The 14,337-nt window shown below is 67.5% G+C and overlaps 5 protein-coding genes across 5 annotated transcripts; 1 reads left to right on the top strand and 4 right to left on the bottom strand.

Annotated features, from left to right (window-relative positions):
- Positions 1-3: 3 nt before the first annotated feature.
- On the bottom strand, positions 4-1,541 carry CDK2AP2 (cyclin dependent kinase 2 associated protein 2; the record flags this gene model as incomplete). Its single annotated transcript, XM_082001038.1, has 4 exons — positions 4-880; positions 1,030-1,162; positions 1,249-1,349; positions 1,451-1,541. The coding sequence occupies 4 exons, from the start codon at positions 1,539-1,541 to the stop codon at positions 813-815; spliced, it is 393 nt and encodes a 130-aa protein (XP_081857164.1). The 3' UTR covers positions 4-812.
- Positions 1,542-3,102: 1,561 nt separating this feature from the next.
- CABP2 (calcium binding protein 2) lies at positions 3,103-4,980 on the bottom strand (the record flags this gene model as incomplete). The annotated part of the gene is made up of 7 exons (XM_082000935.1): positions 3,103-3,128; positions 3,204-3,351; positions 3,430-3,539; positions 3,641-3,775; positions 3,902-3,932; positions 4,092-4,253; positions 4,714-4,980. 7 exons carry the CDS (start codon positions 4,978-4,980, stop codon positions 3,103-3,105), a joined length of 879 nt encoding a protein of 292 aa, XP_081857061.1.
- A 582-nt stretch (positions 4,981-5,562) lies between these two features.
- Positions 5,563-7,765, top strand: NDUFV1 (NADH:ubiquinone oxidoreductase core subunit V1; the record flags this gene model as incomplete). Its single annotated transcript, XM_082000766.1, has 10 exons — positions 5,563-5,616; positions 5,698-5,780; positions 5,857-6,027; positions 6,101-6,284; positions 6,359-6,548; positions 6,722-6,934; positions 7,021-7,187; positions 7,258-7,339; positions 7,426-7,571; positions 7,661-7,765. The coding sequence occupies 10 exons, from the start codon at positions 5,563-5,565 to the stop codon at positions 7,742-7,744; spliced, it is 1,374 nt and encodes a 457-aa protein (XP_081856892.1). The 3' UTR covers positions 7,745-7,765.
- Positions 7,766-8,226: 461 nt separating this feature from the next.
- On the bottom strand, positions 8,227-9,662 carry NUDT8 (nudix hydrolase 8; the record flags this gene model as incomplete). Its single annotated transcript, XM_082000227.1, has 4 exons — positions 8,227-8,772; positions 8,890-8,967; positions 9,256-9,388; positions 9,454-9,662. 4 exons carry the CDS (start codon positions 9,660-9,662, stop codon positions 8,518-8,520), a joined length of 675 nt encoding a protein of 224 aa, XP_081856353.1. The 3' UTR covers positions 8,227-8,517.
- A 1,094-nt stretch (positions 9,663-10,756) lies between these two features.
- MTCH2 (mitochondrial carrier 2) lies at positions 10,757-14,335 on the bottom strand. The gene is made up of 13 exons (XM_082000402.1): positions 14,168-14,335; positions 13,984-14,068; positions 13,755-13,861; positions 13,585-13,611; positions 13,277-13,330; positions 13,091-13,148; positions 12,910-12,961; positions 12,756-12,815; positions 12,103-12,196; positions 11,883-11,930; positions 11,391-11,458; positions 11,012-11,087; positions 10,757-10,869 (listed from the first exon to the last, which is right to left on the bottom strand). Exons 1-13 carry the CDS (start codon positions 14,252-14,254, stop codon positions 10,783-10,785), a joined length of 903 nt encoding a protein of 300 aa, XP_081856528.1. The 5' UTR covers positions 14,255-14,335; the 3' UTR covers positions 10,757-10,782.
- Positions 14,336-14,337: the final 2 nt, after the last annotated feature.

Here is a 14,337-nt window from a genome sequence, read left to right as displayed (position 1 = left end):
GCCTGCGGGGGCGGCCGGCGGCCCGGCCCGGCCCGGCCCGGCCCGGCCCAGCTCAGCCCGGCCCAGCTCAGCCCAGCCCGGCCCGGCGCCCGCTGCGACGCTCCCGGGCCCGCCCTGCTCCCATGGCAACGCGCCCCCCGCCCGCCTTCGGCTCCTCTCGGCTCTTCTTCGGTTCCGCTCGCCCCCGGGCGCTGGCCCCCGGGCGCTGCCCCCGCCCGCCGCGCCCCGGCCCCGCCGAACCTGCGCTACTCCCGACCGGCCCCTCGGCTCGTGACATCACAGCCCGTTCCCACGGCGACGGCCGCGACGTCGGGATGGGGGGGGGGGGGGGGGGCGCTGTGACGTCAGAGACGGGAAGGCGGCGAGCCCCGCTGCACGGGCACCCCACGTGCGCCAGCACCGGCCCCACCGCCCGCCCCCGAGCAAAAAACCGTTGTGTTCTTGTGGGGTATTTTGTGTTTGTGTTTTTTTTTTTTAAAGCCTTTCTTTAAAAGACGGGTTTTGCTCATTCCCGCACCTTTTGGCCCGGGGCACGGCTCCAGAACACCCCCCACACAGCGCGGCCCTTCCTCGGTGCCCTGACACCCCCGGCCCCCGCCGCCGCCCCCCCAGCCGCGGGGATGCAGCCCGAGGCAAAGTCCCAACCATGGCCTTTATTTATAAAAAAAAAAACAAAACCAAAAAACCACCACACATTTATAAAGAGCGGCGAGTGCGGGCAGCACGGCGGCCCCCCCGCCGCCAGCGGGGCAGGGGCACCGGGAGGGGCGGGGGGGGGTCCCGGGGCGGAGGGTCCCGGGTGACAGCAGCCGTTACGTGCGGGCGTTTCGCTCTGTCTCTGCCAGGCACTCCCTGACCAGCGCCCGGGCGTGGATGATGCCTGTGGGGAGAAGCAGAAGGGACACCTCACATCAGCCCCCGACACGCCCCGGCCCCGGCCCCGGCCCCGGCTCCCCCCACCCTCCGTGGGGCAGGGGACCCCCGGGCACGCGGGACTGGGAGCCAGCTGGCGCACACCCGTCGTCCTACCCCGCTTCAGCCGCTCCATCGCGCTTTTGCTGCCGGCGTAGGTGGGCCGGATCTCCTTCCCCATCTCCTCGATGACGGAGAGCAGGTCGGTGTAGGTGCTCTGCGATCCCTGAGCCCCGGGGGGCTTCATCGCCTGCGGGGAGGGCACACGGAGGGGCTGAGGGCCGCCCCCGCCGCCACCGGCACCGCCGCCACCGGCACCGCCGCCCCGCGCCTCACCTGCACATAGCCCATGGACGGCGGCCCGAAGTCATTGAAGAGGGGCCGGAACGGGGCGGCGGCGCCGGGGACGGAGCCGGAGGGCGACGGGACGCTCGTGGCTGCAGGAAACGGAGGGTTACCGGCTGCTCGCACCCCCGCCATTCCCCGGTACCCCCTCCCACCCTCCTCTCGCGGTTACCGGAGGGGGGGGTGCGCTCACCGGCGGGCGGTGCCCCGGGCCCCGACGGGGCGGGGCTGGCGCTGGCGGCTCCGGGGGTAGCGGGGGCGGGAGCGATGGGCTTGTAGGACATCCCCGACGGCCGCCCGCCGCTCCCGGATGGCTGGAGCGCGGCGGGGGTCGGTGGGCGGCCCCCGCGCTCGCCCCGCCGGTTGTGCCGCCGCCGCCGCCCGCCGCTCCTCAGCTCCGCTCAGCCCCCGCGGACGCGACCCACGGAGCGCGGACCGGCTCCCGGCGCGGCCTGACCTGACCCGGCCTCCCCCCCGCCACCACCCGCCGCTCGCCCTGATGACGCTAGCGCGCGACGCCGCGCCGACGTCATCGCGCCGCCGCGCGCCTCCCGCCCCTCCGGTCACCGTGGATACATGCGGCGTCGGCTCCGCCCCTTTCCCTCACACACACACAGCCCCTCCCCCGTCCCCTGCGCGCGAGACCAACGGCCGTCGCCGCCTCATCCCCCTCAGGGGAGCGGCGGGAAGGGAGCGACGGAGGGGCCCCGCCGCTGCGAGCCCCCGGTACCGGCGGCCCCACCGGGCCCTGGCGGCCTCCCCCGCCCCACCGCTCGGCGACTGCGCCGGTGAGGGAGTACCGGGGGTACTGGCTCCCGGCGGGACAGAGGGAGGGCGGTTGTTGGGCCCCGGTGGGGGTACAAGGGGACAACCGCAGAGGGAACGGCCACAAACGAATTGTATTTACACTCAACAGCAAACAAAAGTCCGCAGAGGGAGACAGGGGTTTTTTTTTACTTTCAAAAGGGGCAAAGATTGAAAAAAGTATTAAATTTGTTCAGACCCCCACCCAGGTTGGGAGAGGAGGGGAGGGTAACTGGGGAGGAAGCAGAGGGTTTCCCGACCTCGGAGGTGCAAAAGTCACCCCAACTGCACCCAGAGCATCAGCACAGGCCGTCCGCCTCTCCCGGGCGGGGGACGGTAACGCTTCATTCCCGCCTTCTTTCCTCAAGGGTGTCCCGGCCGTGGCACCGAAGCCCCGCGGAGTCTCTGTGTCCGCAAGGGCCCGCGCCAGCCCCGAAAGCAGAGGGATGCCTCAGCCGCACGGGGCAGGACCAAACAGGGTCTGGGGTAGGTCTGAGCTTAAACCGCGGTAACGTGGGGCGGGCAGGGTGTTAGGCTGGAGGGTCGGCCCTTGATCACAACGTGGAGGGAGCAGGGTCAACGTGAGGGGCTCAGCAGGGGACATGGGGGGTCAGAATGGAGGCTGGAGGGATGAGCTGGCAGGACTGGAGGGCAGGGTTCTGGCTCGTTTCGAGTTTTGGGGAACAGCAGGTGGGGTGAGGTCAGGGTGGGAAGCGGGACGCTGCGGGGCGAGGGAGCAGGAGAGAGAGGAGATTGCAGTGAGAGCGACCGAAGCCTGGCCAAGTCTGCACCAAAAAGGGGCCTGGTGTTGGCCCCGGAGCCCCATGCCATGGTTGGGCCTCGGCAGCCAGGCAGGCACGCGGCCAAGGGCGAGTCTGAGCACCTCCGGCGCTGAAGAAGTGAGGGCCTTGCCCTGGGTTGGGGGGCACTGTGCTGGCACAGCCCCAGCTGCAGCAGCAGAAGCTGGGCATCTCCTCCACGGCCCCCTCCTCTTCATAAGGCACGGCGGGGGCTCGGGTCCTGTGTTGGCACGCGCCGCCCTCAGCGCGACATCATCCGCACAAACTCTGCCAGCAGGAGAATATGCACAGAACATCCCAAACATTCCCGGGGATGTTCCCAGCCCCCTCCCTGGCCCCTACCTTCGAAGTCCACCAAGCCATCCCCGTTGAGATCCACGTCCTTGAGGATCTCATCCACCTCTCGGTAGTTGAGCTGCTGCCCCAGCAGCTTGCGCATGGCCTCCCGCAGCTCTGCCACGCTGATCTGCCCGTCCCCGTTGGTGTCGAACTGCACAGCAAGCACCCGTCGGCGACAGCCACCCTCGGTGCAACGGCAGCCTGGCCGCCCTGACCCCCTCACCCTCACCTCACGGAAGGCATCGCGCAGCTCCTTGATCCCAATCATGTCCGCCGTCTCCGCCAGCATCTTGGGGCCCATCAGCTCCACGAAATCATCAAAATCCACCTTGCCCCCAGCTGTAGCAGAAGGGGGCTGTCACTGGGGTGGGGACCAGGCATCGCCAGGGGGGCAGGTCCAGCTGCCGGTGGCAGGGGGGGCCCTGGGCCCCGCTACCTACTGATCTGCTGGGACAGCTCGATGAGCTCCATCTCGGTGGGCATGTAGCCCATGGTCCGCATGCACTCGCCCAGGTCCTTATAGCTGATGTACCCGTCGCGGTCCTTGTCGAACTCCCGGAAGGCCTGTTTCAGCTCTGGGGGCAAGCGCGGCGTCACCGCTGGCACCCCAGCACCGCCCGCTGCCACCCACCCATCGCCCCGCTGCAGCCAGGGGAGCTCCCAACCAGGGTGAAGAACCCCCCAGCCCCACACCTTCTCACCTTCGATCTCTTCTGGCCGCAGCTCTCGGTCCTGCGAAAGAGAAAGTGAGAAGAGCCGAAGGAGCTTTCCCCGCGGATCCCACCAGGGATCCTGCCCTAAATCCCCCACCGGCTCATGGGTGGCTGCAGGGCGCAGCTGGCAGCGCGGTGCCCGGTGCAGCAGGCAGGCGGGGAGGGGACAGGCATGTACCAGCTGGGTGATGGCGATGCTCTGCCGCAGGAAGATGCAGGCTGGCCCCACCAGTCCCTGCAGCACTGAGTAGCTCTGCAGCGGGGGGGACTGCGCAGCCTCTGCCACCTCCTCGAGGTCCCCAGCGCCGGGGGCCAGGGGCCCGGAGCGTGGCTTCCCATCCTGCGGGCAGAGCAGGCATCAGCAGCAAGGAGGGGGGCCAAGCTGGGGCTCCCCCCATCCCTCCTCCTGCCCCCCGGGGCGGGTGCGGGCCGGCCTTACCTTGGGGAGCCTCCGCTCAGGGGTCTTGGTGCAGTTGCCCATGGCTGGGGGCTGCCCCCGCGCCGCAGGGCATGCCTGGCCCGGGGGGCGGCTGGCGCAGGCCCAGGGCTGGGGGGGCGACAGTGGCCGTGGCTGCGCAGGGATTTGAGGTTTTTATGGAATATCTGGGGATATGCAGGGCAGGCGGGGGGGGTGCCGCGCCCGCGCACACGCATAATCCGCCGGATTATTCCCTGCTCGGCCGCCCTGCTCCAGATGTGGGGAGCCGCCCAGCTGTTCCCCAGGCCCTCAGCCTTCCCGCGGGGGCACTCAGGCCCCCGGGCCCTGCCATACCCTGGCCTTCTCCCCCGCTGCCATTTACCTGCCCAAAAGTGGGGTGCAGCCAGGGCCCCCGCTCCTCAGTGGCCCACCAATGCTCTGTGGGTGATGCACCACCATGGCGGGGCTGCCCCCAGTTCCCTGGAGTGTTGGAGGGGCCGGGGTCCCCCTGTCCCCTGAGCTGCAGGGCTGGGCGGACATGGCGGCTGCCCCACTTGCCGGGGCCATGGGGCCGTGGGGCACCCCGGCAAGTGGGGGGCACGGGGCTGACAGCGCCCCGCCGCTGGGGCCCACGGAAGAGGAAGAACATGCCGCCTGCCGCTTGTCCCACTGCTCACCGCCAGTCCCCGCTCCCTCTCCCCACCCCCAGGGCCAGGCGAGAGGGAAACCGGATCCCCGAGGCGCGGCGCTCGCTCCAGTCCCGCTCCCTCGGCAGGACGAGGCCACTGCTGGTGGGGGAGGAACGTGGCCTCAAAAGGGGGAGGCAGCCAGGGTAGAGCAGAACCCGCGGGGCGGCGCCCAGGGGCGCGGGGCGGGGCGGCGCGGCACTCCCGGGTGCCGGGGGCGGCCGGAGCGGGGCGCCCCGGGGGGCACCCGGAGGGCGGCCGGGGGCCTCCGGTTTCAGCTGCCGAAACCCTACCCGCGCCTGGGCACGGGGCACGTGGCAACCGCGGGAGCCGCGCCACCCCGGTCACGCCCCCTCCGATCGGACACGCCCCAGCCCAGTGTGACCACGCCCTCTGTCATGTGACCACGCCCCTCGCTACGGCCCCGCTCGCGAGCGTCACGGCTGCGCCGTGCTGACGGCACTCGCCGCTGACGTCACCGCCGGCGCGACGCTGTGGGGGCGCCTGAAGGTGACGGTGGTCCCGGTCCCGGTGCCCGCCCCGCCATGGCCGCCCGGCAGCTGCTAGCGTTGCGGCACCTGCCCGCCGCCTCGTTCTCGGTGAGCGGGGACGGGGGGAGCGGCGGGCCGATCCGGGACGGGTCCCGATGGTACCAGTGCTGAGTCCGTGTGTCCCCGCAGACGGCGGCCAAGAAGACGCAGTTCGGGTCGCTGCGGGACGAGGACCGAATCTTCACCAACCTCTACGGGCGGCATGACTGGAGGTGAGTACCGGGGCCGGCGGGGGGGCGGGTCCCGGTGCGGCCCGTCCCGGTGCCACCGGCCATGCCGTGCCTGCAGACTGCAGGGCGCTCTGCGCCGCGGCGACTGGTACAAGACCAAGGAGATCTTGCTCAAGGGGGTGGACTGGATCCTCGGTGAGATCAAGGCCTCGGGGCTGCGGGGCCGTGGCGGCGCCGGTTTCCCCACCGGCCTCAAGTGGAGCTTCATGAACAAGCCCCCGGACGGCAGGTGAGACTGGTACCGACTGCTGCCGTGGCCCCTCCCCACGGCAAGCCTGGCCCTGACAGTGCCTGCCCCCCAGGCCCAAATATCTGGTGGTGAATGCGGATGAGGGGGAGCCGGGCACCTGTAAGGACCGGGAGATCATGCGCCATGACCCCCACAAGCTGGTGGAGGGCTGCCTAGTGGCGGGACGCGCCATGGGTGCCCGTGCCGCCTACATCTACATCCGCGGTGAGTTCTACAACGAGGCCTCCAACCTGCAGGTGAGCGGCTGCTGGGGGGGGACTGCTGGCAGGGAGGGGGAGCCCCCAGACTCACTCGCCCCTCCCCGCTGCAGGTGGCCATCCGGGAGGCCTACGAAGCCGGGCTGCTGGGGCGGGATGCCTGTGGGTCGGGGTATGCCTTCGACGTATTTGTGGTGAGAGGTGCCGGAGCCTACATCTGCGGGGAGGAGACGGCGCTGATCGAGTCCATCGAGGGCAAGCAGGGCAAGCCGCGCCTGAAGCCCCCTTTCCCCGCCGATGTGGGTATGTCCCCGGCCCTCCTCGCTTTGCTCCTGCTGCAACCGGCTTGAGCCTTAATTTCCAGCTGCCACTTGAGAATGGGACAAAATGGTGGTGACCGGACAAAAGTAGTTGTCCTCAGGCTGCTGTCCTGCTGCAGGGATGAGGCAGCCGCTGAGAGCTTCTGCTGCTTCCAGGTGTCTTCGGCTGCCCCACCACGGTGGCCAACGTGGAGACAGTAGCCGTGGCCCCCACCATCTGCCGACGAGGGGGTGCCTGGTTCGCCGGCTTTGGGCGGGAGCGCAACTCTGGGACGAAACTCTTCAATATCTCCGGTCACGTCAACAACCCCTGCACTGTAGAGGAGGAGATGTCAGTGCCGCTGAAGGAGCTCATTGAGAAGCACGCTGGTCAGCACTGTGGGACGCCCTGCCGAGCCACACCAGGCCAGCACTGGGCCTGGCCCACCCCATCCTGACTCCCCCATCTCTGGCAGGTGGTGTCCGTGGGGGCTGGGACAACCTGCTGGCCATCATCCCGGGGGGCTCCTCCACGCCGCTGCTCCCCAAATCGGTGTGCGAAACCGTGCTGATGGACTTCGATTCCCTGGTGCAGGCGCAGAGCGGGCTCGGCACAGCCGCCGTCATTGTCATGGATAAATCGGTAAGGGAGGAACCCCCTCCCCAAGCCTCCTGTGCCACGGCAGGGCCCTCACCCTTCCCTCCCTCCCCAGACTGATGTCATTAAAGCCATCGCTCGCCTCATCGAGTTTTATAAGCATGAGAGCTGCGGGCAGTGCACCCCGTGCCGGGAAGGTGAGCAGGGGGTTGGGGCAGGCAGAGGGCTATGGGCTGGGGGGGGCTGTGCTGCAGGCCCCTCATGGCCCTTCCCCTCTCTGCAGGCGTCGACTGGATGAACAAGGTCATGGCGCGGTTCGTGCAGGGCAACGCGCAGGTGGCAGAGATTGATGCACTGTGGGAGATCAGCAAGCAGATCGAGGGCCACACCATCTGTGCCCTGGGTGACGGTGCAGCCTGGCCCGTGCAGGTGGGGGAGATTTCAGGTTGGGACCAGGTCTGGGGGGGCCAGCAGCCTTCTCCCTGCCCCGTTAACTCCATCCCCTTTGCTCTGCACAGGGTCTCATCCGCCACTTCCGACCTGAGCTGGAAGAGAGGATGCGGCGCTATGGTGAGGCCAAAGCCCGAGCGGCATCAGCATAAGGAGCCGGCGGTGGAGCGAGGGCTGCTGGCAGCGGTGGCCCTGCCGCTTCCTGCCTGCGGGGGAACTTCCTGGGGGCAAGGGGCTTCTCACAGCAGTTTGTGGGGCTGTGTTGGGGGCTCCTCAATAAATGCTGCTGTGCTCGCAGGTTCCTCATTCTGCTGGAGGGGGCAGGAGTAAGCTGCAGGCATAAAATGGGGGGAAGAGACAGCCAGGTGGGGCTGTGGGTCCTGCCTCCTCTGGAGCAGGGGCTCCCCAGGGCTCAGGGGATCACACAGCCAAGGCCTGGATCCCCCCAGACCAGAGATCCTGACTTTCCCTGAGACTCCATGTCCCCTCTCTGGGCCTGGGTAGGGGGCAGAGGTGGTGGTCTTGGGGCAGCACCAAGCAGCTGGGACATCTACACGTCCCTCCCTGGGGACCCTGCGCTCCCTGTCACAGCTGCGGTGGAACCAGGGCAGCTCCTGCCTGTACTGTTGCCCCACCAGTGCTGGCACTGAGGGCCACCCACGCAGCATGACTTGGAGGCTGTGGCACAAGCGGTTCAAAACATGGCTTTTATACCAAATCACAGTGCATGCCATTAGCTGTGGGCGTGTGGGGCCCGGCAGGCAGCACCGATGGGGGTCGGTGCAGTTTCCCCACAGCTATCCGGATGCATGCGGCGAGGCCAGCCTACAGCCAGGCGGCGGACGAAAGCAGCCACACAACTGAGGCAGGGGGAGAGCCCTGCCTGTACACAACCCCCACAAAAACGCATCCGTCCCCTCCCATGTCAGGCTGAGCTCCCCTTGAGGGGCCGAGCCGAGGGGCTGCGGGCCAGCATGTGGGTCTTCCTGCGGTAACGGTCGGGCGCCAGCAGCTCCAGCGTCAGCTCGGTGATGATGGCCGTCAGCCCCCAAACCTTGTGTGGTCCGTTGAGGAAGACGGGCAGGGTGTAGCTGTAGCGGCCAGCAGTGCGGAAGTGGGTGTAGCCCTGGTTCTCCTCCCGCAGGAGGTGATCCAGGGGCACGGTGAAGACCTCCTCCACCTGCCGGAACAGGCGGTGAGGGGGTGGCCAGGGCCATCTGCCATCGTGTCACCGGGGGAAGGCGGGGATGGGGGTATTGTCCCAGGCAGGGGACATGGCCAGCGCGGGGTCACCCACCTCCTCAGGGTTGGGGGTCAGTGTTAAGTCCTCCAGGGGCCCCAGGTTAGCCACGACAGGAGCCACCATCTGTCCCTGCTGGAAGGTGTGTTGGCAAGGGGATGGGGGCGACAACCCCCCTCCCCAAAGTGCCACCCGCTCGCCTTGACCACCTGTGCCCAACCGCAGACACCCATCGTGCGTCTGTCACCCAACGCCCTCTGCAGATGGTGCCCCCTCTCCCATCTCCCCGTCACCCTGCCCTCGTGTCCTTGGACAGGGGTTCCTCGGTGTCCCTGTGCCCCCAAACACCTGCCCCTCCCCGACCACATCCCCTGCCCCGGTGTCCTGGTCACCCCGTCCCCCGCCGCCCCCCGTGCCCGGTACCCGGTCGGGCAGCGGCCGCAGCTGCCCCCAGACGCTCGGGGCGCCCAGCGCCAGCCCCAGCTCCTCCCGCGTCTCCCGCAGCGCCGTGGCCACCGCGTCGCCGTCCGCCGGGTCCCGCCGCCCCCCGGGGAAACTGCAAGAGGCAACGGCGCCGTCAGGGCCGGCCCGGCCCCGGTGCCCGCCCCCCGCCGCCGGTACCTGACGTCGCCGCTGTGGGGGCCGCCCAGGCGGCGGGAGCGCAGCGTGAAGAGCAGTGCGGGGCGGCCGCGCACCGAGCACAGCGGCACCAGCACCGCCGCCGCCGCCGCCGCCCGCCGCCCCGCCGCCGCCGCCAGCCGCGCCCGGCACCGCTGCTCGCTCCCGCTGCTCAGGAACCCGCCGCCGCCGCCCGCCCCCGGCTCCGCCATGGCGCCGGCACAAGAGGGCGGGCGGGACGTCCGGGACCGACCGCCCCCGGCACCGCCTCCCCGAGCCCGCCCACGGCTGTGCAACCCCTGTACCGGCTGTGCAACCGCCCCTATTAGGTGTGCAGCCCTCCCACTGGGTGCGCTCCTCTCCATCCAGCTGTGCAAGACCCCCTCCGGCCGCGCAACCCTGTCAGCGGGTGTACAACCCCCCCCCGCCACCCTCTGTTCCCGGCCCAGACGTGCCCCCATCCCTCACCTCCCATCACCATCCGTGTGTCCCCTCACCAGGGCCTGGGGATGCTGCAACACCCCCACGGGTGCTGCATGGGGGGAATGCCAACGGTGGGATTGATCGGTCAGAAGGGGAAACTGAGGTACACAACAGGCCAGCGCACTCCTCCCAGGGCCCTGTCATCAGCCCTGCGGCCCCCCAATTAGCCCCAGCCATTAACAAGCGGCTTCCGTTCCCGCTCGGGCTGGGGGCAACCCCTGGGGTAGCTGGGGCTGTTGCTTCCCCAGCGCCTGTGCCGCTCGTACAGCCGGTCTTTAAAACAAGCCATTATTTGTACGGAGGTGATGGTTCCGGGCACCACTCTCTCACATGGGAATTCCCTCTGGCGAAAACAGCCTTAACTGGGTCCGAGGCCAGGAAACGGCTCCCAGGGCATAACAGGGGGAAGCAGGAGAGGGATTTCTGCCAGCGGATTTAACGAGGAGCCTGGGCAACATCCATGCTTTCAAGGCTAAAAAGATGACAAGTCACAGGCACCAGTCCCCATGGGGACAGGATGGATGTGATGACATCTTGTGGGACCGATCCAGCACCCAGCCGGGCTGGCTGCAGCTTTAGCAGGGCCTTCGTGGGCACTGGGCTGATGGAAAGGGGTCGGATAAACAATAAGGGAATAGGGAATCATTGGGACAGTGGTTGGATCAGGGAGGGAATGCTGGAGATCTGCCAGCCCCGCTCCAGGACGCCCCCGGCCCCATGACAGACTCTCATACCTCCACCTTCATCTCTCAGCATGAAATGATTTTAAAAAACTGTATAGAAATCACCACTCTCTCATAATTCTTTGTCTCCAGAGCCCAACATCGGCTTCACAACTCAGCTCCAGCTTCAGCGAAACCTCCTCTCCTCCCACACATATCGCTTCCCCGCGGGCACCTTGCGGAAAAACAGGCTGTTCCCTCGGCTCATGTTACCCTGGAAAGGAGAGATGGCCATCGCTGGGTGAGTCAGGGCTGCCCCCAGCCCCAGTGCGGCCCACCCAGACCCCACAGGGTTCCCACCCGGCTCTTCTCCACGGCCAGGAGCATCCCTGCACCGCCCGGCTCTGGCCACGTACCTCCCTGTGCAGCTGGCTCCAGCAGTCCAGCCAGGAGGAGTAGGTGGGTGCGTAGGGGAGGAGGCCCCCAGCAAGCCTGGGGAAAGGAGACCCACAGCGAATTATTTCCACCCAGGCCTGAGCTGGTGAGGTAGAACCCATCCCCTCTGCAGCTCCACACTGGGCTGAACCCCAAAATGGCCCTTTCAAGACCAGGCTCCTGCCCTACACGTCCCATCCCCCACCGGCCCAGAGCTACTGACAAGTGATCAACCTCACAGCTAGTTTGAAACCTCTTTGCCATCCAGGCAAAGTAGATTTGGGAGCTGATTCGGCATGGAGGGATGTGACCATCACCAACGTCACCCAGGCGAGGGCTGGCAGCTGCTGGCAGACTCACCCGCAGTTATTAACAGCCATCAGGTTGGAGACCAGCACGAAGGGGTAGGTCAGCATGCTGGCAAAGAACTGCAACAGAGAGCAGGGCTGGTTGGCAGCAGCATGCAGGCCCCACAGGGATCCCCCCCACTTCCCTCCACATGGCAAGAACACGTCCCAGAGGATCCCCAGGGACTGCCCCCCCCCGGAGGGAGCCCTCTCCCGCAGGCTGCGTGCAGGGCCAGGCTCCGTGGAGGCAAGGCCAAGGTCGTGAGCCCACGGGCAGGCAGGGTCACACATCTCCTCCATGGAGCATTCCTTCCCCCTGTGGGCTGATCCCTCTGGAGAGCCAGGCAGCGCCCGGCTCTGCTCCCCAGCCCAGTGGCTGCAGGACAGCCAGGATTACAGGAACACACCATTTCCAGAGGGAAAGAGGATTCAATTCTCTTCACCCTCCCCGCAGGGAGGCAGCATCACACATGTGGGTGTACACATGCCCACGGGCTGTACTCACTCCAGTGACTGCCTGTGAGTAGCTCTTCATCTCAGCCACGGTTGAGACCTGGAGAAAAGGCACCTTCAGCCCCCACAGAGCCACACTGCCACCCCAAAGTGGGGCTCTGCCCGCCCCAGACTGTCCCCTGAGCCCCTTCCATCCCTCACCGCTGTCAGCAATGCCGCCGTGCCACCCCCAGCCCACCCTGACCCCCCCAGGCAGGGCACAGAGCCCGTACCCCATTCTCCAGCGCGTACGTGTTGATGAGGTAGGCCAGCATGTTGCAGAGCCACAGTGAAAGGATGTCCCCGAGGAGCCGGGGGATGAGGCCACTGAAAGAGAAGAGGCAGTGGGAACGTGAGCAGACCCAGACCTGGCCACAGGGAGTGCTGGGAATAGACCCTTGGGAACGAGAGGGGACAGCCGTTCACCTGACAGCCGGTGAAGAGGGAACTCCCATCACGGGAGCAGGGATGCTCGGACAAGCGGTTCCGAGAGGACATGGGCACAGAGGGGAACTGCTGAAGGGACCCAAAACACCCCCCAGGCACCAAGAGTGGGAGGCTGGTGCTCCCAGGGGAAGGTTTAATACACTTTTGCTTCGTTTTAATGTCCCCAGATGCCAGATGTCACCCACGCAACCCAGGGCTGGCAGCTGTGAGGCAGGGGCTTGCCAGATCCATGCCAGGAAGCCCCCTGGGGAGGGCAGAACAGGAAACCATATGCCCCAGCAGTAGCCAAGGAGAAGGCAGAGCGCTTCTCGAGCGAGACGGGAGGGCAGAGCTGCAGCGCAGCAGCCAGAGCAAGGAGCAACACCTGAGCAACGCCCAAGGATTTTGGGGAGGGACCCCACTTCCCCCCTTCCCCAAGGCCCCTGTTGTCAGCACTCACGCAAAGAAGCCCAGGATACCCTCTTCTCGGTAAATCGTGGCGAAAGCACTTAGAGTCCCGCTGGGCCAGGGAAGAATAAGAGAGTGCCATGGTCAGAGGGGGCCCCAGCGGGCAGGCAGCCCCCCCACGGCAGCCCCAGTCCCCCATCCCGTACCTGTACTTGGTCTCCCGGCCGATGAACTGCACCATGCAGCGCAGGGTGATCACTGCGGGCAGAGACAGCGGTGCAGGAGTCAGTGGGGGGCACAGGGACATCCCGGGGTGACACAGGGGTGACAGGTGCTCATCACCCAGGTCACCAGGAACTGCATGCTGGCTGCGGGGGTGGCACCTACCATGGAAGGGGTGGGTGATGAGCGTGGCGGCAGAGCGAGCGACCATCTCTCGGGAGGTCTAGGGAGAAACGGGCTGTCAGGAGGAGGGGGCTGGGTGACAGGGACGCAGCAAGCAGAGAGAGCCCAGCAGTGCCGGACCGAGCCCCTCTCATACCCGAGTGGACCCAGCACCCTCCTCCTCCTCACCTCCTTGAGGACCTGCTCCAGCGAGGACACGGGCTCCTTCTTGCTAGCTCCAGGCTGGAGAGAGGAAGAGGCATCACATGGGGAACAGCCCTCTGAAAGGCATGGCTCCCTCCACACCACCCCTGAAAGGATCTGTCCCGCCCGAGCATGGGCTCTGTAGCCCCCCAGCCCTGCCAGGGCCCTCTGCCCTGTGCCTTTTTCCCTGGGGACAGCACTCGATGTCGGGCTGCCTCCGGTGGGAAGGAGGGAGAGACAGAGAGATGAGGGACAGACAGAGGATTCAGCAGGGGAAGCGGCCTCGCACCTACCTCAGCCTGCTCGGCCTCCTGGTACCGCTGGGGAAGGAAGGACAGGGTTAGCGCAGCCACAGGGGAGGCCCCACCAGTGCTGCAGGGATGCACCAACGCCGAAGCGGTGAGACCGGGGGGGGTCTCTGCATCCCCAGCTGCCGGCGGCGACTTTCCCCCCTCCCCAGTACCTGCAGCACTTTGCCGTGCACGACGGTGCCGATGGCGCTGGAGCAGAGGCGGGGGGCGAGGCCTTTGAAGAGTCCTGCTCTTCCATCGACCTTTACGATGTGCTTGGCTGGGGACAGCGGGGACTCGTCACGCCACTCAGGACAGCCCCACGGGAGACCCCCATACAACCACCGGCCTCGCAGGGGGCTGGAGGGACGCGGGGGAACCGCGCCGCTGGGACAGACTCACCATAAGCAAAGAGGCCGGGCAGCTGGTAGACCTGGCGCCCGAAGACGTTCCTCCCCAGGGTGGGCGGCAGCGGCTCGTACCCCACCTGCGGCGGGGACAGGCCGCCTGCAGCCGCCGCCGGTACTAGGCCCGGTGCCCCCGCCGCCCCCTCCCCCCAGCTCTCCGTTACCAGCCTACCCCTTACCTGCACCAGCACCTTCACGTACATGAGGGGCTGCGAGAGCACGGTCAGCCCCGAGCCCAGCAGCACCTGCGAGGCCGCGTCCGCCATGGTGCCGCCCCGGCGTCACGGCCCAGAAGGACACCACTGCCGCCGCTTCCGCTTCCGGCGCGCCCGACGACCGCTTCCGGCTA

This window comes from Phaethon aethereus, assembly GCF_964289735.1.
Source record: "Phaethon aethereus genome assembly, chromosome: 5".
Lineage (NCBI taxonomy): Eukaryota > Metazoa > Chordata > Aves > Phaethontiformes > Phaethontidae > Phaethon > Phaethon aethereus.
Note: the sequence above shows the minus strand (reverse complement) of the source record. Positions and strands in the feature narration are given on the sequence as shown.

Excerpts from the sequence above, each read along its gene's own strand:
- MTCH2 (XM_082000402.1), bottom strand. The coding sequence starts at position 14,254 with ATGGCGGACGCGGCCTCGCAGGTGCTGCTGGGCTCGGGGCTGACCGTG. Across the intron at positions 13,149-13,276 it reads TGGAGCAGGTCCTCAAGGAG|ACCTCCCGAGAGATGGTCGC; the intron begins GTGAGGAGGAGG and ends GTTTCTCCCTAG. Across the intron at positions 12,962-13,090 it reads CATCACCCACCCCTTCCATG|TGATCACCCTGCGCTGCATG; the intron begins GTAGGTGCCACC and ends CTCTGCCCGCAG.